General features: G+C 38.0%; 2 protein-coding genes across 5 annotated transcripts in view; one reads left to right on the forward strand and one right to left on the reverse strand.

Moving 5' to 3' along the window:
* COPB2 (COPI coat complex subunit beta 2) overlaps positions 1 to 13,925 on the forward strand; it is a 33,764-nt gene extending 19,839 nt beyond the window's left edge. Inside the window, exons 9-22 of the mRNA XM_036877246.2 lie at positions 10 to 209; positions 1,558 to 1,668; positions 3,390 to 3,478; positions 3,564 to 3,670; positions 4,777 to 4,920; positions 5,550 to 5,680; positions 5,932 to 6,139; positions 9,737 to 9,847; positions 10,817 to 11,031; positions 12,498 to 12,590; positions 12,686 to 12,866; positions 13,034 to 13,102; positions 13,251 to 13,322; positions 13,565 to 13,925. Of these exons, the coding sequence (XP_036733141.2) occupies positions 10 to 209; positions 1,558 to 1,668; positions 3,390 to 3,478; positions 3,564 to 3,670; positions 4,777 to 4,920; positions 5,550 to 5,680; positions 5,932 to 6,139; positions 9,737 to 9,847; positions 10,817 to 11,031; positions 12,498 to 12,590; positions 12,686 to 12,866; positions 13,034 to 13,102; positions 13,251 to 13,322; positions 13,565 to 13,660 (1,827 nt within the window). The 3' untranslated portion in view covers positions 13,661 to 13,925. The remainder of the gene's footprint in view (positions 1 to 9; positions 210 to 1,557; positions 1,669 to 3,389; positions 3,479 to 3,563; positions 3,671 to 4,776; positions 4,921 to 5,549; positions 5,681 to 5,931; positions 6,140 to 9,736; positions 9,848 to 10,816; positions 11,032 to 12,497; positions 12,591 to 12,685; positions 12,867 to 13,033; positions 13,103 to 13,250; positions 13,323 to 13,564) is intronic.
* Positions 13,926 to 14,439: 514 nt separating this feature from the next.
* MRPS22 (mitochondrial ribosomal protein S22) overlaps positions 14,440 to 27,034 on the reverse strand; it is a 31,305-nt gene continuing 18,710 nt past the window's right edge. For all 4 annotated transcript variants that reach the window (XM_036877250.2, XM_036877248.2, XM_036877249.2 and 1 more), the window contains 5 exons: positions 20,360 to 20,503; positions 19,985 to 20,068; positions 18,519 to 18,664; positions 15,535 to 15,643; positions 14,440 to 14,583 (listed from right to left, as the gene is read on the reverse strand). In XM_036877250.2, coding sequence (XP_036733145.2) covers positions 14,488 to 14,583; positions 15,535 to 15,643; positions 18,519 to 18,664; positions 19,985 to 20,068; positions 20,360 to 20,503 — 579 coding nt within the window. In that variant the 3' untranslated portion in view covers positions 14,440 to 14,487. The remainder of the gene's footprint in view (positions 14,584 to 15,534; positions 15,644 to 18,518; positions 18,665 to 19,984; positions 20,069 to 20,359; positions 20,504 to 27,034) is intronic.

Here is a 27,034-nt window from a genome sequence, read left to right on the forward strand (position 1 = left end):
ATTCTTCAGCTTGGTCGGGAGGAACCTGCCATGTCCATGGATGCCAATGGGAAGATAATTTGGGCCAAGCATTCAGAAGTCCAGCAGGCCAACCTGAAAGCAATGGGAGATGCTGAAATTAAAGATGGAGAAAGATTGCCACTGGCAGTAAAGGATATGGGCAGTTGTGAAATATACCCTCAGACTATTCAGCACAATCCTAATGGGCGGTAAGCCAGCACCAAAATCTCTCTCTGAGCTTCTGTGTATGTAAAGCAGGGTTGGCATAGCCATAGTGTATACGCTTGTCCTGTGGTGGGCATTCCTCATGAGCTTTTCACCTGGCCTCACATCCTTCTCAACACAGCTGCAGGCAGCCGTGCCAGCTGATCATGTTGGCATCCAAAGCAAAAACCTATTTGCCTTCCTGGCCTTGTCCCACCACATGATTTTGAACAGGTTTTGCTTTTACTCTTATTCAAATGTGTTGGATTTGTGCCCTTGTGCTCCCTTGAGGGCAAGGATCATATATATCCTGAGACTTAGTAGGTGCCCTCTAAATACTTGATAACACATTGCTCTTAAGAAAAGCTGACTCTGAGGTGTGTCTTCTGAAAAAGTTTTGGGATTGGTAATAATTCTGTATCTTATCTAATTTGAACCATCAGTTCTGTTTCTCCCTTAAGATTTACAAAGTACCAAACATCTTGTGAGAGAAGAGTTTCTAGCATGTGTTTAAACCCGTGGAGCTTTAAAAATTGTTTTACAGATCTGGGTATTTTATAATTCTGTCCTCAATATTGAAAAAGACAGTATATAAACCAAGTATGCTACTTTGTGCAGTAAATGGCATCCATGAGTATTGATACACTTTTCTTATGAAGATTAAGAACACATTATATCTTTTTCCCCTTAATATCATACACCATTTTTTGCTGCAAGTTTTGCATTTTACCTTTGGCAATCTAATAGCTGCCAAATACAGTGTTCTAAATTACAACTTTAGAGGGAGTCATTTTACATCTATTGAGAAAATTTTGAGTGTGTAACATTCTGTTCTTACTCATTATTTAAATATTAAGATATCCTATTTATTTTGATAAATTTAACAATTACTAACAACTGAAGTAAGGTGTTTTTATTCATTTGAATGATCAGTTTTAAAGTAAAGATAGTCCTGCACTAAGATAGTGCCTTGTTATGGTGTAAATGTAATGAGCAAAGTGCAAGGCATCTTAGTGCTCAACAAATACCAGTTGAATTATTGGAATCCTTTCTTATGTGTTACCAGCCATTGTCATTTTCCTGTCCCAAGTAATTTGTTTATAAGAGAAAATGTAAGATTTTCAGCAGTAACCCCATCTTTGTAAGTTGCTCTTGGATTTGTTGGTCAGAATATTTATGTCTAGCTTTCTATTCAAAGAAATACGTATCTTTAAAAGATACTAGATTCAGTTGTCACAGTCAACTGAAGTAACATTTGTGACTAGAAATATTTTACCCTAAAGATGAATCATTTTTAACTTCTACATGTTATTGATCCTCTGTACTTTATTCCCTGGTGCCTATAATTCCTAGGTTTGTTGTGGTGTGTGGTGATGGCGAGTATATCATCTACACAGCAATGGCATTGAGAAACAAGAGCTTTGGGTCTGCCCAGGAGTTTGCATGGGCCCACGATTCTTCAGAGTAAGTTTTGGTTGTGTTATAACCAGCTGGCCTGACTACAGATGCCTGTTCTGTGTGCAGCTCTAGTAAAGAGATCACCAAGGTTCTGTGTGGGCTGTGTTGCTCCAAGTTCAAGAACAGTTCTCACTGGAGTGCCTGTTTGAAGGTGAAAGTCAGAGGCAGCTGTGCACTCTGAGCTGCCTTTGCTTGTTCTATAGTCAGCATTGAGCTGGCTCACTCAGGCTGGTCTAATAATCCCATTAGACTGGGAACCCAGCAACCAGAATGGAGCCTATGTTAGGGCCTGGGGCTTATAGGCAGGCACAAGACAGAGTAGGCCCTCCTGAGTTCCTGCTGCCCTTCAGAGCTCACTGGGAGAGATGCTGTATAGACTGATGTCATCTTGATGAGAACTTCATCCAATCTTTTTTAAAACTCATTTTCTATAATGTTAGTCCCCCACCCCCATTCTTAACAAAGCAAATTTTGTCCAAATTCAGAATGCTCATAAAATGTTCTCATTAAAAACAGGAAAAATCATTAACTCCAAATTATTATATTAGATAGCTACTGAGTGGTTTCTTTTAGATTCTTTTTTGTGTGTGTGCAGTAGGGCTTTGGTTTTTCAGACCACATAACTGAACTACATCTTCCAGTATTCTTCGTTTTGTTTTTCCCATATATTGTATTGCCTCTGCCCCCAACATTGGGTGACTTGAGTCTCAGCGCTTCATAATATGATGCCTTTTTTTTTTTTTAAACCGTAAGATTTACTGAGACGATAAATTATTTTGATGTTTTCGTAAATTTCCTAAACACAGTCATACATGCATAGTTCCATATACTAAAAGGTACTTTGTTATCATCGTAAGCAAAATTATAGTTCATGAGTTGCCTGACCTGTCAGCCTACCTTTCCCTCTGTTTTGATAGATCCCTCTTTTCAGCTTTATCCAGCCAAGGCCCTGTTAAGCATCTTTCCTGTCTTGAGCAAAACACTCATCAGATCACTTCCTCAAATACTCTCAAATGTCTAGTAACAGCCATACTCCCCCCTTTTGAAGGCAGAGTCCTGAACATATGTAATTTTCTAAGTTGTTGCCAAACATAGCTGACTATTGAACCACTTACAGAAGTTTTTATTTTTTAAGTCACCTGATTGGAGGTATAATGCATACAAAATAAAATGCAGTATTTTAAATGTACATTTCAGTGACTTTGCACAAATATATACAATCTGAAATGACCAGTGCAGTCAACGTAGAGAACATTTCTGTCATCCCCCCAAAAAATGCATTGTTTCCCCTGAAGTAGTCAGTTACCTGCCCTACTCCCCAGACCCCGGCAAACCTGATCTTTTTGTCACCACCTGGATTAGATTTGTCTTCAGAGTTTCATATAAATGGAGCCTTGCAGTATCCATTCTTGTGTCAGGCTTGTTTTGCTCAACATAATGTTTTTGAGATAATCCATGCTGTTGCACAGATCAGTAATTGGTTCCCTTTTTTATAGAGTAGTATTCCATTGCATGAATATGCCACAGTTGATTTAATCACTTGCCTATTGATGAACATTTGTGTCTTTTTCAGTTTCTAAAATAGTTTGTAAAAAAACAGTAATTTGTGTAATAGACAATGTGGAACCCACAACTCATTACTCAGATATATTTGAAGAAATTTCTAATGTGTTGAAATTATGGTTTAGGGTATAATGTGCTCTTTTTGCCTTCCCTTTTTCCTCCAGATATGCAATAAGAGAGAGCAACAGTGTTGTAAAGATATTTAAGAACTTTAAGGAAAAAAAGTCATTTAAACCAGACTTTGGAGCTGAAAGTGAGTGCTATTTATGTATGTGCTACATTTTTAGAAACTTTATAATGATTCAAAAACATCTAAGCAAAATTTTTGTTTCTGTTAGGTATATATGGAGGCTTCCTCTTGGGAGTGAGATCTGTAAATGGTTTAGCTTTCTATGACTGGGACAATACAGAACTTATACGCAGAATTGAAATTCAGCCCAAACACGTGAGTATTCCCTCCATTGTCACTTTTGGAATGTGAATCTTTGTGAGGAGTTCTGGGTCCCTGAAGCCAAGAAATGTCCTTGTACCCTGCTGCCCCTCTTCCATTATGTTGAGCACAGTGCCATTTACTTCAGGATTGCTTAGAAATTCAGAACTGTGGCATTTGAATGAAGCATAGATGTTAGGTATTCTGAAAAGTATCAAAAGTATACAAATTCCAAGTGCTATTCATATTTTAAATGGCTTTATACAAAGTAAAAAAAAGCATGCTTTGAAGACAAGAAGTCAGGGAGCTCTAGACTGGGAAAGGCCTGAGGAGAGCTCCCACTCCGTTCAGAAAGCTTCTTCATACTTTACCTGACAGAACTTTAATCGTCTCCAGTGACAGTTTTCTACCTTGAGAACTACCTGCATCTTTGACACCTTTCATTGTCAGGAAACTATCTTTGGAGACAAATCTACCTTTCTAGAGTCCTGGTTCTGTCTTTTAGAACATGCATTCTCAGCAGGGCCATAGCACCTCCAAGGGGGCAAAAATTGGTTCCTGAGGTCACCCCTTACTCTCCTTATTTACAAAGCATAGGTATTTTTATGTATATACATGTTTATATATGCATATATATATATATATATATACATACACATGGTATATGTACGCATGACATGTATATACATACATAAATATATTATCTGTGCTCTTACAGTTTTGCAGAGGAGATGATTAGGGAGAAAATGCCTAAAGAGGTTCCTGGATTTGGGAGAGATGATGAAAGGAAAGGGTAAGAAATGTTGTTCTGGAGCAGTAGGGAATAGCTGCTGCTCTTCTATTACAGCACAGTGTTTACTGGCAGCTCTTTTCCTGTGTCCCTTTGGTCTTCACATTTCTAGGCTAAACAGAACAGCATTACCTTGTCCACCCACTCAAATACATATATATGTGTATGTATGTGTGTCTGCATATACACACATACCTCTATATACACATATGTTACATAAGATTTTTAAGTGTATACTGTTTTTTTGTAAGAAGGTAAATCTTGTAAGAAAGTATGTGCAGTCTGTCATATCCATTCAGAACTCCAAAATCATTTGTCTGTTATATTGCAGATTTTCTGGTCTGACTCTGGAGAGCTAGTCTGTATTGCCACTGAAGAGTCATTTTTTATCCTTAAGTATCTGTCAGAAAAAGTCTTGGCTGCACAGGAAACACATGAGGGAGTTACTGAAGACGGCATTGAAGATGCCTTTGAGGTAATTGCATCAACACAACTTAAACTTTATTTTTAAGTGATTTATATTCTTAGAACTTCACTGATTTTAACATTATAAGTTAGATTTGGGGAAACTGAACGTTTAAGGAGTTCTGGTGAAATGTGAAAATTATGATCTTGGCCTAAAGATCAGAGTCTGAAAATAGATATTTCAAAGATGTAAGAAATAAGTGCTTTGATTTTAGGAAATCTTTAGGCTAGCTCTGATTAACTTGCAGTAAAGAAATTTGAAGGTGTTTTGGTCCTAAGACAGTTTTGCCAGAGCAATTTAAGTGATCTCTCAAATGGTAAAGATAAACCATCCCTTGCTGAGCAGTCCTGGAAGACTTTATATGACATACTTCTTACTCCAGTTCATGTGTGTTTGGAGTTTACATCAACACTTCTTTAGATCACAGCTTTGATGCAATAGTGAGATTTTATATTACATATGTTCACCCCAGAATGTTCTTGAATGAAGAAAGTAGAAATTCCAAGGAAACATTTTTTCTTGGAGTAGGATTTTACTTTGTATTCCTTATTCTACCTTATCATCCCCAATTATGTCCAGTCTTTGTTATTGACAGAATTTCTAAAGCTGAATAAATAACAGATTTTTTTTTTCTGCAGGTTCTTGGTGAGATTCAGGAAATTGTGAAAACAGGGCTGTGGGTAGGCGATTGCTTCATTTACACAAGTTCTGTGAACAGATTAAATTACTATGTTGGAGGAGAAATAGTCACCATTGCCCACTTGGACAGGTAGCTAAGTAGTGTTTTGCTTTTGTCTTGTGCCCCTAAATTTATAATTATGCTTCTTAAACAAAAACTGTTGCTGGCTTGTAGTAATGATACAGGCCTGATTTTTTTCAGTGTTACATAGTTTTAGTAGATGGGCTATTATTAATCAAAATTGCATTGATCAAGTGGAAAGATTTTGAGTAAGAGCTGGGGTGTATTTATATGTTTAGCTACTGATTTGGGCTTACTTCTAGTTTATGTTGCTATTACAGGACAATGTATCTACTGGGCTACATTCCTAAAGACAACAGGCTTTATCTTGGGGATAAAGAACTCAACATCGTTAGCTACTCCCTACTGGTTTCAGTACTGGAATACCAGACAGCTGTCATGCGAAGGGACTTTGGCATGGCTGATAAAGTCCTTCCTACCATTCCAAAAGAGCAGAGGACCAGAGTTGCACACTTTTTGGAAAAGCAGGTAGATTTTTTTCTTTTGTGTTTTTTTAAAATCAGCAAATTAAAAGAATGTTAGTATGGATTTTTAAAAGTTTGTATCTCAATGGCCAGGGATTTCCTTATTGCAGTGGAATTTCTTGTATAAGTTTGTCGCTTATCATACTCTTCCTTGTCTTTTCTCAATGCCCTTAGTACCCCCTTAATTGTTGGACGTGGTAATCAGTCTTCTCTTTCTATAGACTTAGTTTCCATTCTGTCATTATTTTCATTTGTACACCGCATTTTTCTCTTTATGCTAGCTGGCTTCACTTTTTTTTTTTCCCCCTGAAGTTTACCATTAATGATATGCCTTTTCCTTAATAAGAGCTTTTTTTGAAATCAAAGTTATGTGTACACACGGTATAGTCTGCAAAGCTTAAGAAAAAAAACAGCACTCCCTTCTCTCTTATTTCTGCTTCCTAGGTGCAATCACTTTTAATTCTTTTAGTTTACTCTCTTGGTATTTATTTCCACATCTCTAAATAACATGTGCATGTTGCTATTTCATGGCTTTGTGCATTTCTTGCAACTTCCCACTCTATAGAAGATGAGGATTTATCTTTCTTTCACTGCCCTGCTCCTACAACATACATGTCGCTTTCCTATCCTTTATTCTCCAAATAGTTATATCATAATTTTGATTAGATCAGTATTCATATTTATAATATTTTTGTCTATGTAAACATTGCTCATAAATGAGCTGTGTTACAGCTTTCCCTTCCTGCAGTTGTTTGTTTTCCATGGAGTTAATAATTGTCTCATTTTTTTCCTTTGTTTACTTTTCTGTGTACTCATGGTTAATTCTTCCTAGATGCTACTGGTTCTCCAGATATCCTTGAAATCTCCTTTCAGTATGTTTAGTTTGCTTCAGGCTGAACTGGATTTTTTGCTCTCATCATGGATATCCCCTCACCATCATGTTGGGGTTCCCTTTGCCTTCTCTTTTGAGATGATCCATTGTTTCTTATATCTTCTATCATCTTTCCTGTTTTACTCCCTCATTTTGCTGGAGCATGTCCTTTGGTAGTTTTCTAAGGCAAGGGGTATCAATGGGAAATAAATCTTATTTGTAACATTGATTATCTGAAGGTGCCATTGTTCTACTTTAAAACATATTTGGCCATTTAACTGAATATAGAATTCCACATCAGAGATCATTTTCTCTCCATTGTTCCACTGCCTTCTAGATTCTAGTTAATGGTTGCAGTCTAAAGCCAGTTATATTACTGATTCTTGTTATGTTTTTTCTTTCTGGAAGCTTTTTGGATCTTGTCCCTACTGTAGAATGTTATGATGGTGGGCCTTGGTAGGAGTCAGTTATCATTAATTTCACTGGGTATTAGATGAGCTCTTTCAGTTGGGAACTCATGCCCTTTGTTTCTGAGAGATTTTCTTAAATCATTTCTCTGATTTCCTTTGTTTTGTATATTCTGTATTTGTGGAGCTGTTAATCAAATGTTGGACTTTGTATACTTGTCTACTTTTGTTATTCTTGGGCTTTTAAAATGTTCTTATTTATGGATGAAAACTTGTTATTTCTCTGAGGTTATGAATGATAGTTTTTAAGTTTTATTTAGTCCCACATGGTATGCTTCCTTCAGGTTGCTGTTACTAATTTTGATCTCTGTCTTTTGTTTGAGATTTTATTTAAGTGTCTGATCATCCTTGGTTTCTTGTTTAAGAGTGGAGGTCTCAGAAGCAGATCAAAAGGTCTGAACTTGTGGTTGGGCTTGTTGGGCATGGACTTCACTGTATGTGATGTGGCTGGGCCACTTGAGGAACCTAATGTCAGTATAGACATCTGATGAGTTGTAATGAGCACTTAACATTGTAGCCCTCAGGGAGTTGACATTTTAGTATTTTTTAAGTCTTATCCCTTCGGTTTGTTCAAGTTTACAGAGAAGCTCCCTGATCACCATCATTCTGGGGGCTGAGTATAAAACGGTTTGGTGTATCAGTATTTAGTATTTCATTTCATCTCATAATACACATTTTCATAATCTCATTTTCCTTTTGACACTCAGTACCCCTTCCAAATATGCAGGATATCCCTCAAACTGGAGACCCTCTAGTTTACCTTCTCCAAAGAATAAACCTCCTGTCTTTTGTGTTGAGAGGTGGGGTTGGGGGAGGGGAGAGGAAACCTCTGTGGTATCCTACTGCTTCTTATATAAACTTACAGGCAGCTTTGTTTTAGCACTACCCTTATTGAGACGCTACTGGAAATTTCTGATATGTGAATCACGTTTCTACGTTGTCTTCACTTCTGATTTAGGATTCGTTTTCATTAGTGTTTTTACTCAATGTTTATACTCTGTCTCTACCAGCTTTCTAGATTTTGTTACTGATGTCTCCTCTGCCTTTCTGTGTGTCCTTGGGAGTTTGTGCCCTTAAAAAAGAATCATTTAACATCATTTCAGTGGAAATTTGAGGATGAAAAAGTGTATTTAGTCCACTTAATTTCAACTGCTTTGCCCCTGCTTAAATCTGACTAATCTATAGATCTTCCATCTTCCAAACCTGGATTTTATATTGTGTTTATCTGTGCTAGGGAAGAAAAGGAGTAACACAGAATATTCAGAATGCCTTGTTTACATCATACTCATGAATGAATTCAGGGAGGGGCAACTTGTATAGTCTGGGAAGTTGAACATTGTAAATGCGGTGATACTGCCATCCTGAAGATACAGCCATACAGAATTCAGAAAGCTGTCTAGCTTCTCCATTCTGACTACACCAAAACTGACCGTTCTCCTTCAGGCTAATGAAGTCTTCTGAAGTCTGAGCTTTGTGTCACATACCACTGCCCTTGAACTGAAGAGCTTGCCCATAGGGCAAACCCCTTAGTACTTTTGTCTCAGGGGAGAAGCTAATTTAGTAATTATAATAGTTGGTTTATAAGCCTATTTCTGATGACTCAGTGGAGCATGGGAAGGCAATTTTAGACTTCTGCCCTCTGGAATACTTGAGTAAACTGGACATGAGACTAATAATAAAGGCATAGGTAATGATACTCAGTCAGAGTCAGGGCTTAAAAGCAAAATGTTTGCTAAGTGACCTACCAATTAGAGAACATTGGGGGTTTTACATTGAACTGCCTTTTCTTTGAGGGACTAGATGAGATCTCTAAGGCCCTGATTGGTGAGTAGATTGTGAACAATTAGGTCTACACCACAGTGCCTTTATTATTTTTTTTGAAATGGCATTGTTCAGTCAACTTTTTTAAATCCTTTTCTTTTTGACATTTCAGTTTACTCTTAAATTTTTTGTTTTACATGAGCTATCTAGCATTAGTCAACTGCCAGTGGGTCGAAAACAATAGGCACTGTGGGACAGGATTTTGTCTGCTGGGTTTGTTATCAATTTAATGTTTTTCTGTCTTCTCATTAAAGAATATTTTGTAATGTTACTTTTGTTTGATTCTCATGCAGTTTCTGTGTCAGTAGGATATCTTTAGTTTGAGAGGGAAATGGATGATTTGCTATTTGTGTGTGCACTAAATATATGTGTGTATATATGCACACACACAGGCTACATATGTTTTCATATGTATATATATATATGTTTTGTATCTGTTTAGGGCTTCAAGCAGCAAGCTCTTACAGTATCCACAGATCCTGAGCATCGCTTTGAACTTGCACTTCAGCTTGGAGAACTAAAAATTGCATACCAATTAGCAGTGGAAGCAGAGGTACATACTAACTCACAATTTATGTCTGATGGAAAGCCAAGTAGGTACTTCTGTGTGTTAAGTATAAGTTGTGTCATTAAAGTTTTCTGAAATGCAAGTTAGTGACACATTTTGGTGAGGCTATTGCCTCTCTGGTCTTCTTAAAAAATGTGCTGTTAATTTTTGCATATATTAAATGGATTATAGTGGGGATACTAGTATTCTAATTTAAGAAAAAATATCTTCATCTTACAGATGATCTCATGATGTTTTGGAAGAGAAGGAAAGATATAAGATACTAGATTAAGTAGCTAGATCTAGATACTAGATGTAAGATCTAGATCTATATAGAGTGCAGACATAGCAATAATTTGCCAATATCCAAACTCATGAGAAACATATTGGCTTTAAAGAAGGGTTCTGATATTTTGATAAAACTTAATGATATTTTTATGGACCGTTGTAGATTGAGGGCTTTAAGTCTAGTGTTTACTGATAAATTCATTTCAGATGTAACACATACATTTTAGCTTTGTTAAGATCATCTAAATGTGCAGCTTTTGATTTCTGAGAGGCTACAGATTAACACATTTTTGTTGAATATTTAAGAACATAACAATTTTCTACTTTCAAAAAATGGTTTTAAATCACTCATTAAAATAATTACAATCTAATTACCATAAAACTCCAGTTAAAAACCTTGTAGTTTCACTGTGTAATTATAAAATAAATATAATGGTTGATGATTATTCATGCATCATTAAAATATTTGTGTTTGAATTAATTTTGTATATGTGAGTGATTTCCATTTCTTTTTATATATTTTGTCATTCCATTTTTATTTTGAATGAACCAGCTTAACAAGCACAGCTCAATACATGTATAAACTCTGTCATCATAGTAATTCTCAAGGTAACAGAACAGTGTTGGTGCTGTTTATTCAGATGTTTATTTTCAAAGGTATTTTAACTCAGAAACTCTTTTTTACAGTCAGAACAGAAATGGAAACAACTTGCCGAACTTGCCATCAGTAAATGTCAGTTCGGCCTCGCGCAGGAGTGCCTGCACCACGCCCAGGACTACGGCGGTCTGTTGCTTCTGGCCACCGCTTCTGGAAATGCTAGTATGGTGAACAAACTAGCAGAGGGAGCAGAGAGAGATGGCAAGAATAACGTGGCCTTCATGAGCTACTTTTTACAGGGCAAGTAAGTATTTATCCAAGACCTAAAAGAGGTAAGCATAGTAATTGAAAGCACTCGTTTCTGCATTGACTTTTAGGGTGGTTTTGGAGAGGAAACAATGAATCCTGGAGAGAGAACTAAGGCCTGGCCAAATGCTGGTAGTAGGGGGCCACTCAGAGGATAGTGCTACCCTGGCAGAACTCACCTTCAGCAAGGGATGCTGTTAGCACACTGGGTCAGTGTTTGAGCAGAGTGAGGTGTTTCAGGGAGGTCTGATTGGGAGAATTTTTAAATCCCTTTCTTTATCAAAAGCCCTTCCACTGGATGAGACATTTTATTTTATGATGGCAGGAAGCTTTTGTGCTGTTCCAGTTGGTATCTGAGTCGCTGGTGATTTTACCCAAATTAGGTAAAATCTGACCTGTCCATGGAAAGAATAAAGGGGATGAGGATGCCAGTTATGCTGGTGATTTTACTCAAATTAGGTAATAATCTGACCTGTCCATGGAAAGAATAAAGGGGATGAGGATGCCAGTTACTTTTAGATTGAGATTAAATGTAAAGTGTAAAAATGTCATATATCTCTTAAAGTCTAGCAATTAATGCAAATCAAATCATTTCAACCTAAGTTAATTTACATTATGAAATAAAACATATTCATTAACCTTGCCCTACATACTAACTTTAAAACTCCCATTTTATTATGTAAACTTTGAATGTGTACCTCAACATATATATTTATAAAATATGTAAAATTTGATATACCTGTAAGAGGTCCACTGTACCCCCTCCATAATTTAAAAACCCCAAAATACTCTGGAAATAGTGTTTATGACTTATTTGATGGCAAAACCAGACCTTAACTCTGAACTACTATTAATTGCTTTTATGCCATGTTTCCATTGCATTTAATATTAATGTGTTAATGCACAATATCAATCTTTGACTGACTTGATGCTGAGGATATTAGATAATGTATATGTACTCTATTACCTTTGTAAAATTCCAAGTTTTTGAATTCTAAAACACATTATCCACTTTACCCAACTTAGAAAAAACTGAAAATAAGAAATAGACACTTGGGTATTTTCTCACTGGAAAGCACTTTGTCCAGCATAGCCCATGTTGGAATCAGTCCTTTATATTTCCACTTGTGAAACTGAGTTTCTGTGCCCATTTCTCCTGACGCCTTGAAAGTGCGCCTTAACTTCTCTGGAAAAGCCCATTTAGATTCGGAGTTGTTAAAATAAGTTGAGGAGATTGTAAATGGCCACAAAGCTGTCTTACCCTCACACAACTGGAGTCCATTGATCACGTAACACACTGGTGATAATGTTAATGGCTCAGTGACAGAAATGAGGTGTTTGTGTGGGTATTGGGGAGAGAATGCTGACTTTGCAACACTGAATCCACATTTCTTTAATGTGTTAGGAGACATTATTACAGTGTTTATTCTGGGTAACAGTATGTCTCTCCTTTTTCATCTGTAGGCTTGATGCTTGCCTGGAGCTCTTGATTAGAACTGGGCGACTGCCAGAAGCTGCTTTCCTGGCCCGGACTTACTTACCCAGTCAGGTTTCTCGGTACAGACTTTTCATTTTAAGAACAAGTATTTCAGATAAAAGCAGATTCAGTCTCACTTATTCAGTTTCCCTTTGGTTCCATGGTATCTATATAGGGTGGTGAAACTCTGGAGAGAAAATCTCTCCAAAGTCAATCAGAAAGCAGCAGAGTCCCTTGCTGATCCAACAGAGTATGAAAACCTTTTCCCTGGATTAAAAGAAGCCTTTGTTGTGGAAGAATGGGTGAAGGAGACACATGCTGACCTGTGGCCAGCCAAACAATACCCACTTGTCACGGTGAGCAGCCAGGGCGCCAGGTCTTAGGGTGACTGCAGGGTGGAAGTACATCCATGCCGTAAGGTTTTGGATTGCCCTATTTATGTTATTGTTGGATTAACTAATACCAAGCTCATAGATGAATTATTACTGGAATATTTCATTTCATCATTGCTTTATTCTGATAGCCAAATGAAGAAAGAAATGTTATGGAAGAGGCAAAAGGCTTCCAGCCCTCAAGATCTGCAGCTCAGCAGGTCAGTAGAAAACTACATGAGATAATGTGGTTAAGATTTGTTCATTTTAAGTACCATTTCCTACTTCAAATCCTTATCTACCTTCCGTTGGGAGAAAACTTCAAATTCCTGAATGAAGTTGTCTTTATATGTATCTCTGTGCTTTCAGGAACTTGATGAGAAACCTGATTCTGCTTATCAACTTATCATGGCCTCCCACACAGCCAACAAAGAAGAAAAGGTACAAATGTCATACCCACACTTCCTTTTGGAACCTCAGCATCACCCCTGCCTTCCCATGAATGTCTGCCAGCTGTGTAGGCCCCTGTACTTTTAAGTGATATATCACTTCCAGAGCCAGGGCCCTGAAATGGAAAGATGCCCTTTTTGACTGTTGTTTTGGTTCCCTTTGGATCACGAATCAGCAATAACTTTTCTTTAACACGGTACTATGTAATTCACTCTCTTTCCTTTCCTTTGCAGAGTTTACTTGAACTGGAAGATGATTTGGATAATTTGGAACTAGAAGATATTGACACAACAGATATCAACCTAGATGAAGATATTTTAGATGACTGAGTGTTTCCCATGTATCCAACTAAGCAAGTCATTACTGTGGACAGGTATTGATCATCATCCTGAGCACAGTACATTGGACTCTAAGAAAAGTGCTAGTTATTTTGTATGTAAACGCCAGCTCACTAGGAGTTTAACACCCTCCTCATCTTAGGAGGAGTTTGTGTAGCATTTAAGTCACTGTTCCCTTGTTTACTAAAACAGATGTGGGCTTTTGGTTTTTTTCATACCGTTATTAGACCATATCTCATAAAATCTTTTGAATTAATGAAGACACTTCAGAGTTTTCTTTCTGATAATAAAAATAGGCTCCTAGTTTCAAAAGGCTGAGCCAAAACTACACCTTACCTAGGGATCAGCCTACATTCTCTAAACCCTTTCTCTTGATCCCATTTCCCTCAGTCTGTGTAGGTTGGCTTCTTAGGCCTTGCCCTGATTATGTCTAACAGATACCATTTCTGGAGTCAGATTCTGAAACCCCAGCCCCTCTGACCTCATTAAGCTAGGCTCTGTGTAAATTACCTATTGGCCTGTTTGGTAACCAGATTTTTTTTTTTTTTACACTGCACTTGTCTGATCACAAAAATTCATAACCAGGCACTCAGATATACTTCTGTCATCTCCTTGTAGCCTAGGAAAGTGAGGGAGGTGAGTAACAAGTTATTCTTTGTATTTCTGTTAGAGGCATTATTTAGAATTAAAATTTATAGGGAACTCCAAATCAGTACCTTTTAATTTTGACATCTTTAAACATTCAGCTAAATATTAACAGAGAAAGCTAGTAAGCTAGTTAAAAACTTAGTAAAATGAAATTTATTTAGAAAGTATTTTCAGGAAGCTGCAGAGTGGCTTATGAGTGCTTCTTGATAAGCTTGTAGTGTTAATTCTATATATGCTCCATTCCGTGCTTCTGTTTTTGCAAAGACCTGTTTAGAAAAAAAAAAAAAGTTTTTACTATTTATAAAGGTTTCAGTTTTGAGATCTCATTAACATTTCTGTATTGGCAAAGTTCCAGTTAAGTCTTTTTTCTGATGTTAAAACAATAAGTATACTACACAGACTGAAAAACAGTATCCAGTACAGTTCAAGCAATACTATTCTGAACACCAGAAGTATCTTCAGAAGAAAGGTTCAGAAAGCCTGACATGGCAGCTCCTGGTAGATCAAAATGAATCCGATTAGGTTCAAGACAAATATGGAAGATGAGAGCAAGCTAGTTTATTTTCTCCAAAAGCATTTTATTATCTGGCTTTTTATTTCTGGCTTATCATAGAAAATCAGAAACTGTAGTTTCTCTCTACTTCTCATAGGCTGTCATCACTGGTCACAGTCATAAAGTTTTGTAACTGCTTTGCAGTGTGCATAAGATAATACTGGGATGGAAGCCATATCCACAAAACTATGCCTATTCTGAGCATTAGAAGAAATGAGAATTAAAACCTTGGGCTACACAGGTTTCTGTCATTGTATGAAAGGTATGCTTTCTGAAATGATACTGTAACTTAGGCTTAGTAATATACAAACACCACTCTGGACCTGGACAGGAACTGACCACACTGAAAGAAGCTGCCCTGGGGATGTGCTACCTAGTGCTTTGCCACTCTCTCGCTGGTGACTAGGTCACCTCAGATGCCACTACTCCAAAGAACAAGGGGGCTGTTGCTCCACTACCTGACATTCTGACGCTGCACCTCCCCCATTCCCATCCCATCTGTTTCTGTTGTCTAGGCTGAAGAAATGTATCTGGGGACTCTAATCACTTTCAAGACCACAAATGTTCCATATTCATGAATCTGTGTAGTTACCACTGAATGTGACCCACTTCAGAATTCTTCCCAACTCAATTATCCCAACAGCCAATGTGAAAAATCCCTTACCTTAATTAAATGTACTCCCTCAGCAGCCTGCTCCTTGGCCTCTTGAGCTGACTGGCCCTCTGGATAGAGGATGTGATACAGCTGGATCAAGCTGGTGGCATCATCAACTCTAGTGTGAAAGGGTTTACTGTTATCAGGGGATTTTTTCATTTGCTTCAGTCCTACAAAAGTATGCGCCAGCTGAAAACTACATCTCAAACTTCTAGGGCCAGAGAAAATTCTTCTAAAGCCTTCAGTTGTGTATTTTCAGGAAAGTGGGTTACTGTAATGTTCATACCTACTCTGAAAGAAGGCAGGACTCACTACAGGCAGTGCCCAATTTATACAAGTGAATATATTCTAAATGTGGCTATAGTCTTTTTGAAAAATGGAGCATCATTTCTCATAGAAACAGAATTCCCAGTCACAGATGATTTCAGGCCATCCCACTTTACTAGCAGATAATAATGTAATCCAATTCAGAGAGCAGGAATATTCCTTCGTCCCACATAAGGCAGAGGCTGGTAGCAGGGCGATGCTCAACACCACTTGCCTTTAGGTGCATTAGTAGTGATATCCACTAGTGAACTTCTATTGAGACCGAATTAGTGGATAAATGCCTCTACCAGAGGCCTCCAAGGAGAGACACTCAGGCCACCTGTCTATCCCCAGGAACCCATTAGTTAAAAATCAGCATACCAGCAAAGCAAATCTGAAATTAAAAAGAAAGTAAGCTGGGTTTTACTTCAGGAATGTGTTTAATTTTTATTGTCACACAACTATGATGAAGCCAAAGAATTTAATTATTCTAGGTTGTACTGAACTTTTAAAAAACCTATAAACAATGATCAGCATTAAAACTTTCCTAGCTTTTCCCAAACCAAACTTCTGTCTTCTCACATAGTCAACACCTTTCTACCATTTACCACCTCAAAGTTGAGGGATTATATAAAAAGCCCTAAAATGCTTGTGCTTTGGAGGTTCTGCTGGGTACACTTAGTGACCTGCAGGCTTCTAGTTGGGGGTGCAGGGGTGAGGACACTACTTTAGTGTGGCCCCAGCTATTACTCTTCCACCTTCCCTGCTCTGTTACCTGAGCAGGAGGATAAACAGTGGGGTGGTAGTGGGAATAGGTAAAGAATCTCTCAAGCCATGGTGACCTTAGAGAAATGCTCTGGCTGATCCCAAGGCCCATCCACTCCAAAGGCCCTCTCCTGGGAGAACTGAGAAACCAGAGCCACTAAGGTGTCCCAGGAGGAAAAAATGTTTATGTGTTCATTCAATTCTATTGTGCTTGTTATAACAAAAACATCTAATAAACCTGGCAACAAAATATCTCTCTGAATAATGTTTATCCCCTTCAGAGCTTAGGCAGGTGGCCCTGTAAAAGAGCTTAACTGGGTTTCAGTGTATTCGACTTAGTTTAGGGCTCATAACGCCTTCATCTCACAGAACAATGTAGCTTCACACCCAACCCATATTTGAAGATAACAGCAAATAAATTTACAGGTTCAAAAGAGTTTAAAAGACTCTCAACCCAAAACCTACAGTGAGACCTGAATCTCAATTAAATGTAGGCAGAATCCCAGTTCTGCTCTAGGCTTCACTCAGTGAGGACATGCACCCCCTACTGTCTAGCCTGGGGTTTGCAGCGAGCTGTCCAGTTCTGAATTCCCACATGAGTAGTTTTACTTTATGCAAAACAGGGAAGATTAAAGGACTCCTTCCCAGTGTGCAAATAAACTGCTTTAGATGTAAAACTTACATGTAATATCAGTAGTACTATAATATCACATATTAGTATACCTGGAGAAAGAACTTTAATTTTCAAAGTTATACATTTCTCTGTTATTCTGATTTTTTACAAAAAAAAAAAAAAAAAGGTTTTATAATAAAATGATTTCAGAATGATTCCATTTGAGAAACTTTATAAGGAGATTTATTCACAGAACATGTCACTGCTAATGCACCTTTAAAGGTCATGAGCATCCTCATGACCATCAGCCAGCCCCTGCTTACATGAGATAAAGGTACGTTTCTGTGCTCTGAATTGCATTTTGTTACACGTGCTGGTGAACTGGGCAGGCCTGGAAATCACCTACCATTAGGAATGCTGTTTCTATGAGAACTGATGCTCTGTTTGTAAATATGGACTGTATTTCTTAATGCCTGTGGAATCTTCTAGTTCCAAATGCCTTAATCTTTCTGTGATTGGTTTAGACTACATGGAGGATATGTCATGAGTGAAAACTCCTCATAGATAGTCTGAGGTGGCAATAATCACTAAACCCTCTGTTGTTATTTAGGCTTTTGAGTCAAGGAAAGGCTTTTTGTGGAAAGTTGTTCTTCCACTTCCATGCTAGTTTCTTGTCCCTGACATTTTGACCTTGTCATTTTAACCCAACCAATAGAAAGATACTCAAAAACAATTTTCTCTTCAGTTTTATCACAAGTTATAAAAAAGTACACTATTATTTCAGCTAGAAATCTAGGAGCACACAAGTTGGCATGCTAAAATACAATAGACATTCTTTGACATGATTTTAGAGAAAATTGTAATTTTTTTGATGCCTTAAAAATTTTCAAAAGCAGGGATATTAAAAGCAAGGATAGTTTCATAAGTTAAATGGCTTTTACTGAAAAGCCTAGAAATAGTCCTATCAGAAAACAATGACTTCCCATAGCTTATGTCTATTCTTTATATTTCCCATTTAATGCCCTTTGAATATCTGAAAAATTCACTGATAACCAGATGCACTGGCAGTGAGGCCAGGGATATGTCAATGTCCTGGGTACAGAATACAGATCCAAAGCCACTTAACTCCACACAAAAGACTGAGAAGACTGGGTTGTACTGGAAGAACAAACCCATAAATAAACTGAAGTAAGTTATTTATCACTGGACAATAAACAGCTAACATTGGGAAAACAAAGATAGCTTACATAGAGATTCCCTGCGATGGTAATAAGAATTTTTTTTACTTAATTAGTAAGATGATACTTACAAATCTCTTTTAATCTGGTCAATCAGCAAACGATCAATCTTTTTCTTATTTACAAAATACCAAGCCATTCCACCAAAGTGTCTGGTTGAACGTAAAAGGTCATACTTTCCATGTTTATCTATATCTTCATAGGTCTGATGATGAACCTATCCACACAAAATAGTTTTTCAGAAACATTAAAATAAAAGGATGTGAACCATTACTGGGTATACATATAGTAGCATGAGTATTGCCCAAGAAGTCATCACTAAAACCAGGTCTACTGACACTACCTCTACTATCAATAACCAGTAGGTATGATTTAGACCAACTCTACTATTTCTATGAGAATTGAAAACAGCCAAGAACAAGTTTGCCAAACATTTATAGCCATACCAATTACTTTTAAGCAGCCAAGTCCTACTGAAGCTCCTATTATATATAAACAGGCCACTGGAAATAATGTACCACTGTTCCTTGGTCACTAGGAGGAAAAAAAATCAAGAATAATCTTTCGCTCCCTTTTTCTCCTACCCCTTCAACTACCCCATTGCATCTTATCAACTAGTGCTCTTTCAGTCCTCCTTCCAGATTGGTCTTCCTAAGTGAGGGAATTGATGAGGGCATTCCTATGTTCAAAAAGCTTTCAAAGGCCTACTAGTTGAAGTCCAGATTGCTCAGCCTAGCATCTGAGGTCACCTGTGATATGGCCCCATCTACCTTATTCTTGTACCACTCCCCTACATACACACTGCACATACAAGCAAACCAGATGACTGGCCATTTCTCAAGCATACTTTGTTGTTTCCTTCCTCTTGTTTACAGTGTTACCTGAAGGACTTGCTCTCACCAAACTCCACCCACCCCAATGTTCCCTGCCCTTCTAGAACCCTCTTCAAGACCCCTATGAAGCCTTTCCTGAGAGTACTTTGTAATCTTCTCTTAGCACCTAACATTTTAAACCTAGGGTGATGATTATCTTGATACTCCTCCAAGGTCGTTCCCCACAATCATTTCTGGACTGTAAGCTTTGACACAGTGCACCCTGTCCAAGTTCATGTCATACACTATTCACAGTTATACCATACACATATAAGGGATGATATGATTACTTATTAAATTAACTGTAAGACACATTGCATTTTGGCAAATTTTAATAAATAACTTTGTTCCTTTGTGATAAATTGAGAATAGGCTTTGCCATCAAGTTTGGGTCCTAACTCTACCACTTACTAACTGTGCATCTTTCAGTAAGTAACTTAACTGTCCAAGCTTAAGTTCTCCCATTCCTAAATCACAGGTTACTAAAGCAGATAAACTGTCTGTCCTCATAAAATGAGTCCTAAGGGACTCAACAGATATTCAGATATTTCCCTTCTCTGCCCCCTGTATCAAAGCTTATATAACCTAACTCATTGTGGTAAATTAAAAATCTTATTCATAACCATACTTAGGTCCATACTTTAGCAACTATAAAATATACTCACTTTGATATATTCAGCAGAATCTGGCTCAAACTGGGCAACACAGAGATTGAGGACATCAGCATACCGGTCCTGGCTGTACATGATCTAAAACCACACAGAAGAGTTGGAATTAGATGAGAACACAAAATTTCGAACCCTGTCCTGATAAGACGGCACATCTGCGTGCCCATGATGAGGTATGCAGAAATAACACAGGCTTTGTAACTGTCACACAGGGATTTAAATCCCAGCTAAATCAATTATAGATAACCCTAGTTTAGTTGTTACTAGAAATGTTTATCTCTGTTTATCAAGGCCAAATGCACTATAACACAAAAACCAACTGGTTCAACAAAGAAACCATCACCACTGACTATGAAACCAAAGTCACTCTACCTTAAGATTTTCTTCCTTGAAAATTACTGGTGTCAAAACTCTACGACCTTCTTTTGGGAAATAAATTTGTATCACTCGGTCCCGTTCTTCCCAGGATGCTTTGCGTAGCGTCCCACTTGGTTCTCTGACAACAATAAAACGCTCCTGTAATAGAAAACAAAACAAGGATGAGTTTGTGAGGACTTATTTTTAGTTCCAATGTTCCACTAAACACCATCATAGGATGTAATGATTTGTAATCAACAATATAAAATCCAACTGGGAAACATAAACTGCAATTGTCTATGATTTGAATGATAATTTTAAACCTCAAGACTTGCCAAGATTTGATCTGATACTTCCTTCACTAATCACTGCCGGGCCGCTGACAGAAATCTAAAATGGAAGTATTTACTAAGTGCCAATTATGGTCCTAAACTGGGTTCAATACATAAAATGGCTTAGCTAAAAAAAGCTGATCTGAGATTCATCAAAGTCCATTTCAGAGGAAAGATGCTTTAAGACCTTTCAAACTGTTTCCTTTCCCCCATCTGAAGGTTTCACCTAAACAGACATTACTACTTTATGATCTACTTTTATCAGGATTAAAGGAACAAACCCAAGAATTAGTCTTAACTCTGCACCTCTGATTCCTCATACTGGCATGAGACATCAATGTGTCCCGTAGACTCGTCCGCCTGCCTCTCAATCTTACTCTTCCAACTGCCAAATCCCAGACCGTGAGAAAGCTTCCTCCTCCGAATTCCACCCACTGCTTGTACCACCCAACTGGCAATTTACCATGTGCAAGATTCTCGACATCTTAGATATTGTTACAGAACTGGAAAAGGGAAGAGCTGTGGGTTATAATTCTTTGCAATACCCAGTGACTTACATAGAGCTTGGCACATAACAGATAACTTATACACATCTGATTAATGTTTAAATTAACCAGATGGTACTATCAACTTTTCAGAAGTACACAAGAGTCTCTGAATGTATTTTGAGGATAATACAAATTATCAAGCACTGCAAATAGACAAAAATACTTCATATGCCAAAATAACACAAGTGTTCCTCCAGTGGATTTTGGGAATTTGAATTCCAAGTTCCTTTCTCCCTCTCGGGTTATAGAAGTTCCCACAACCAGCCTTCACAGCACTGCAAACATAGAGTAAAGCACCCCAAAGCAAAATTATAATTGAAACTCTCTGATCCGTTTTCCTTATGTCAGGTATATAGGTGATGTACAGACATGGACATGCTCAAATCAGGTCTTCCAACCAGAATCATGTATGATAAAAAGATTAATAGGGTGTGGACCTTCTCCCAACCCTAGCAGTATGTAGTATTATTCTGCATCTTGTGAGCTGAACTGTAAATTACTATCTTTCTACTCTTACTTGAAAAGACAAAAACAAAACTGCTATGTTTTATAAGTGCCAGAGTGTTCCTCTGGAACTGGCAATCAAGGGAAGAAGAGTTAAGAGAATAAAAACTACAACAAAAGCAGTGGTGCTGCCAGAAAATTATCGGGGGACATCTCCCATTCTTAACTACAAATTCTGGAAAGTGAAAGTCCTTTGAGAAGTCTGGGTTTTTGTCATCATCAAGAATTTATAGCAAATCAGATTAAAGATGGTGGAGTAAGAAGTGAGACAGAAACCTCCACCCAAAACCACATATAACAAGAAAATCAGCAAATACACCTAATCCTGAAAGAATGACCAGAAAGAAGACTGTGACAGACTGCTTATATCTGGGGAAAAGTGAAGACCCCATGAAAAAGGGTAAAGTAGCAAAGTCGTGATCCGGCGGGACCCAAGCTCTTCCCTGATGCCAGCTCACTGGTGGGAGAAAGAGAAATGGAGCGGGAAGGGGTTAGAAGCCTAGGACTGCTGAACACCCAGCCCTGGAGATCTGCTCTGGGAGCATGAACATACATTACATGGTGCTCTGGAGCTTAGTGGGGTTGGAAAGCTAAGACAGGCAGAATACTCAGAGAGACTGAGATTTCAGCCACTTGTGGAGAACGGGTACCCACAACCAACCACTCCAGGATAAAAGAAAGGCAGGCACTTTGAAAGACTTCCAACAGTGAGAGGGCAGCTAAAGGTACAAGGATTATACAGAGCTTGCTCCTCAGGAGAAAGGGCAGGAGGACAAAATCATACTGGCACACTCAACCCAACAGGTTGGGAACTTTCAGGAGCTTCAGATGCTCCATTCTTCTGGCTGGTGATGCAGGCTGAGGCACCCCACTGCAATACGATGCCTGCCACCCCTTCCTTCCCAGCTGGCATCAGTTTGAAAACATCCTACCCCTGCCATTACTCCAGGCCAGCCAGAGGGCAGCCCAGGCACAGGGGCATAACCCAGAGCCTCCTCCCTGTGTGCTTGGCCCACTGGCCCTGGCAGTGGACGCAGGCACTGCAGCCAGGAAGCAGGAAAGGGCTCTTTCCTCCCAGCGAGCACTGGCACCTGCTCGCCTATGACACCCCACCAATGCTCCAGGCGCTGGGCAGCTCCTGAGAGTAGAGCTTCTGGAGCATTAGAGGGTGCTACACAAAGTTATTCCATAGGAATCATTACAAATATGAAATGGCAAAAGAATCTGGTACAAACCAAATCCCACAAACACCAAAAAGAGGGCTAAGTGAAACTGAAATCACCAATCTCCTGATAAAGACTTCAAAATAAAAATCATAAACATGCCAACAGAGCTACAGAAAAATGTTCAAGACCTCAGGGAGGACGTCAAGAGATAGAAACTTTGAAAAACACAGCGTCCAAAATGAAACATACTATGGAGGGATTTAAAAGCAGATTAGATGAGGTAGAGGAGATGGTAAATGGAATAGAAATTAGAGAACAGGAATACAAAGAAGCTGAGGCACAGAGAGAAAAATGGATCTCTAGGAATGAAAGAATATTAGAACTGTGTGACCAATCCATATGTTACAATATTTGCATTATAGGGGAACCAAAAGAACAAGAGAGAAAAAGGAATAGAAAGTGTCTTTGAGGAGGTAAGTGCTGAAAACTTCCCCAATGTGGGGAAGGATTCGTTTTTCAGGCCATGGAGGTGCACAGATCTCCCAACACAAGGGACTCAAGGAACAAAACACCAAGCCATATAAAAATTAAAACATGGCAAAAGCCATGTTAAGAGGGAAGTATATTGCAATACAGGCTTACTTGAGGAAAGAACAATCCCACATGAATGGTCTAAACTCACAATTAATGACACTAGAAAAAGAAGAACAAGTGAGGCCCAAAGTCAGTAGAAAAAGGGACATAAAGATCAGAGCAGAAATAAATAAAATAGAGAAGAATAAAATAAAAGAATTTATGAAACCAGGAGCTGGTTCTTCAAGAAAATAAAATAGGCAAACCCCTAGCCAGACTGACCAAGAAAAAGAGAGAGTGTACACACACAAACAGAATCAGAAATGAGAAAGGAAAAATCACTATGGACACCACAGAAATACAAAGAATTATTAGAGAATACTATGAAAAATTATATGCTAACAAATTGGATAACCTAGAAGAAATGGACAACTTTCTGGAAAAATACAACCTTCTAAGACTGGAAGAAACAGAAAATCTGAACAGACTGATTACCAGCAATGAAATTGAACTGGTAATCAAAAAACTACCTAAGAACAAAAGTCCTTACCAGATGGCTTCACCGCTGAATTTTATCATATATTTAGAGAAGACCTAATACCCATCCTCCTCAAAGTTTTCCAAAAAGTAGAAGAGGAGGGAATACTTCCAAACTCATTCAATGAGGACAGCATCACTCTAATACCAAAACTGTAAAGACACCACAAAAAAAGAAAATTATAGACCAGTATTCCAGATGAACATAAATGCTAAAATACTCAACAAAATATTAGCAAACCAAATTCAAAAATACATCAAAAAGATCATCCATCATGATCAAGTAGGATTTATTCCAGGGATGCAGGGATGGTACAATATTCAAAAATCCACCAACATCATCCACCACATCAACAAAAAGGACAAAAATCAGATAATCATCTCCATAGATGCTGAAAAAGCATTTGACAAAATTCAACATCCATTCATGATAAAAACTCAACAAAATAAGTTTAAAGGGGAAGTACCTCAACATAATAAAGACCATATACAACAAACCCACAGCCAACATCATACGTAACACCAAGAAGCTGAAAGCTTTTCCTTTAATATCAGGAACAAGACAAGGATGCCCACTCTCACCACTTTTATTCAACATAGTACTGGAGGTCCTCACCATGGCAATCAAACAACACAAAAAAATAGAAAGCCTCTAGATTGGTAAGGAAGAAGTTAAACTGCCACTGTTTGCAGATGGCATGATATTGTACATAAAAAACCCTAAAGAATCGACTCCAAAACTACTTGAACTAATAACTAAATTCAGCAAAGTTGCAGGATACCAAATTAATACACAGAAATAGAAATCTGCTGCATTTCTACATACTAATAATGAATTAGCAGAAAGAGATATCATGAAAACAATTCCATTTATAATTTTATCAAAAAGAATAAAATACCTAGGAATAAACCTAACCAAGGAGAAGAAGGACCTATACCCTGAAAACTACAAGACACACTTTAGAGAAATCAAAGAAGACACCAATAAATGGAAATACATTCTATGCTCCTGGATAGGAAGAATTAATATTGTCAAAATGGCCTTCCTGCCTAAAGCAATCTACAGATTCAATGCAACCCCTATCAAAATACAAACGGCATTCTTCATCAAAGTAGAATAGCTCTAAATTTCATATGGAACCACAAAAGACCCCGAATAGCCAAAGCAATCCTGAGAAGGAAGAATAAAGCTGGGGGTATTACACTCCCTGACTTCAAGCTCTACTACAAAGCCACAGTAATCAAGATGATTTGGTACTGGCACAAGAACACACCCACAGATCAATGAAACAGAATAGGGAGCCCAGATATAAACCCAAGCACATATGGTCAATTAATATATGATAAAGGAGTCATGGATATACAGTGGACAAACAACAGCCTCTTTAACAACTGTGTTGGCAAATCTGGACAGTGACATATAAGAGAATGAAACTGGATTATTGTCTAACTCCATACACGAAAGTAAAGAGGAAATGGATCAAAGACCTGAATGTACGTCATGAAACCATAAAACTCTTAGAAGAAAACATAGGCAAAAATCTTTGAATATAAACATGAGCAGATTTTTTCTGGGTAAGGAAAACAAAAGTAAAAATGAAAAAATGGGACTACATCAAACAAAAATCTCTACAGCAAAGGACAACATCAGTACAACGCCATCAGTAGAATGAAAAGGCATCCTACAGTAAGGGAGAATATATTCATAAACAACATCTTAAATATATAAAGAACTCACATGCCTCAACATCCAAAAGGCAAATATCCTGATTAAAAAATGGGCAGAAGATATGAACAGACACTTCTCCAAAGAAGAAATTCAGACGGCCAACAGGAACATGAAAAGATGCTCCACATCGCTATCAGTAAAATGCAAATTAAAATCACAATGAGATACCACCTCACACCAGTTAGGATGGCCAACATCCAAAAGACAAGGAACAACAAATGCTGGCAAGGATGTGGAGAAAGGGGAACCCTCCTACACTGCTGGTGGGAATGTAAACTAGTTCAACCACTGTGGAAAGCAATATGGAGGTTCCTCAAAAAACTAAAAATAGAAATACCATTTGACGTGGGAATTCCACTCCTAGGAATTTACCCAAAGAAAACAAGATCCCAGATTCAAAAAGACATAATGCACCCCTATGTTTACTGCAGCACTATTTACAATAGCCAAGAAATGGAAGCAACCTAAGTGTCCATCAGTAGATGAATGGATAAAGATATAAACAATGGAATATTATTTAGCCATAAGAAGAAAACAAATCCTATTTGCAACAACATGAATGGAACTAGAGGGTATTTTGCTCAGTGAAATAAGCCAGGCGAAAAAACAAGTACCAAATGATTTCACTCATTTGGAGTCTTAACAACAAAGCAAAACTGAAGGAACAAAATATCCAGAGACTCTCAGACTCCAAGAAGGGACTAGAGGTTACCAAAGGGAAGGGGTTGGGGAGAGTGAGTGGGGAGGCAGGGAGAAGGGGATTAAGGGGCATCATGATTGACACACATAGTGTGTGTAGTGGGGGGGTCACAGGGAAGACAGTGTAGCACAAAGACAACAAGTAGTGACTGGCATCTTGCTTCGCTGATGGGCAGTGACTATGGTCAGGTATGTGTGGGGGACTCGATAATATGGGTGACTGTGGTAACCACAATTTTGCTCATGTGAAACCTTCATAAAATTGTATATCAGTGATACCTTAATAAAAATATATAATTGGCACATTAAAAAAAAGAACTTATAGGAAAGAAATCCTCAGTCTTTTCAAAAAGCTTTAGCTAAGGAAGTGAAATGGGCAGAAAGAATCCCTTATCCCTTTGCCTTTAGGATTTTTGTCTGTCTGTGGTTTGGACTGGGTTTCTGTCTGAAAAACCCTTATTCTGTCTTAGCACACCTGTCTCTTTCTTTGCAATGTGTAATACACAGCGTCCATAATATACAGGGAAATGATAACACGATGATGTGGGACTGGTCTGCATTTCTCTTCTTCCTTATGCTGTATCTTCCAGAAGAATTTCACC

This window comes from Manis pentadactyla, chromosome 1 (assembly GCF_030020395.1).
Source record: "Manis pentadactyla isolate mManPen7 chromosome 1, mManPen7.hap1, whole genome shotgun sequence".
NCBI classification, from domain to species: domain Eukaryota; kingdom Metazoa; phylum Chordata; class Mammalia; order Pholidota; family Manidae; genus Manis; species Manis pentadactyla.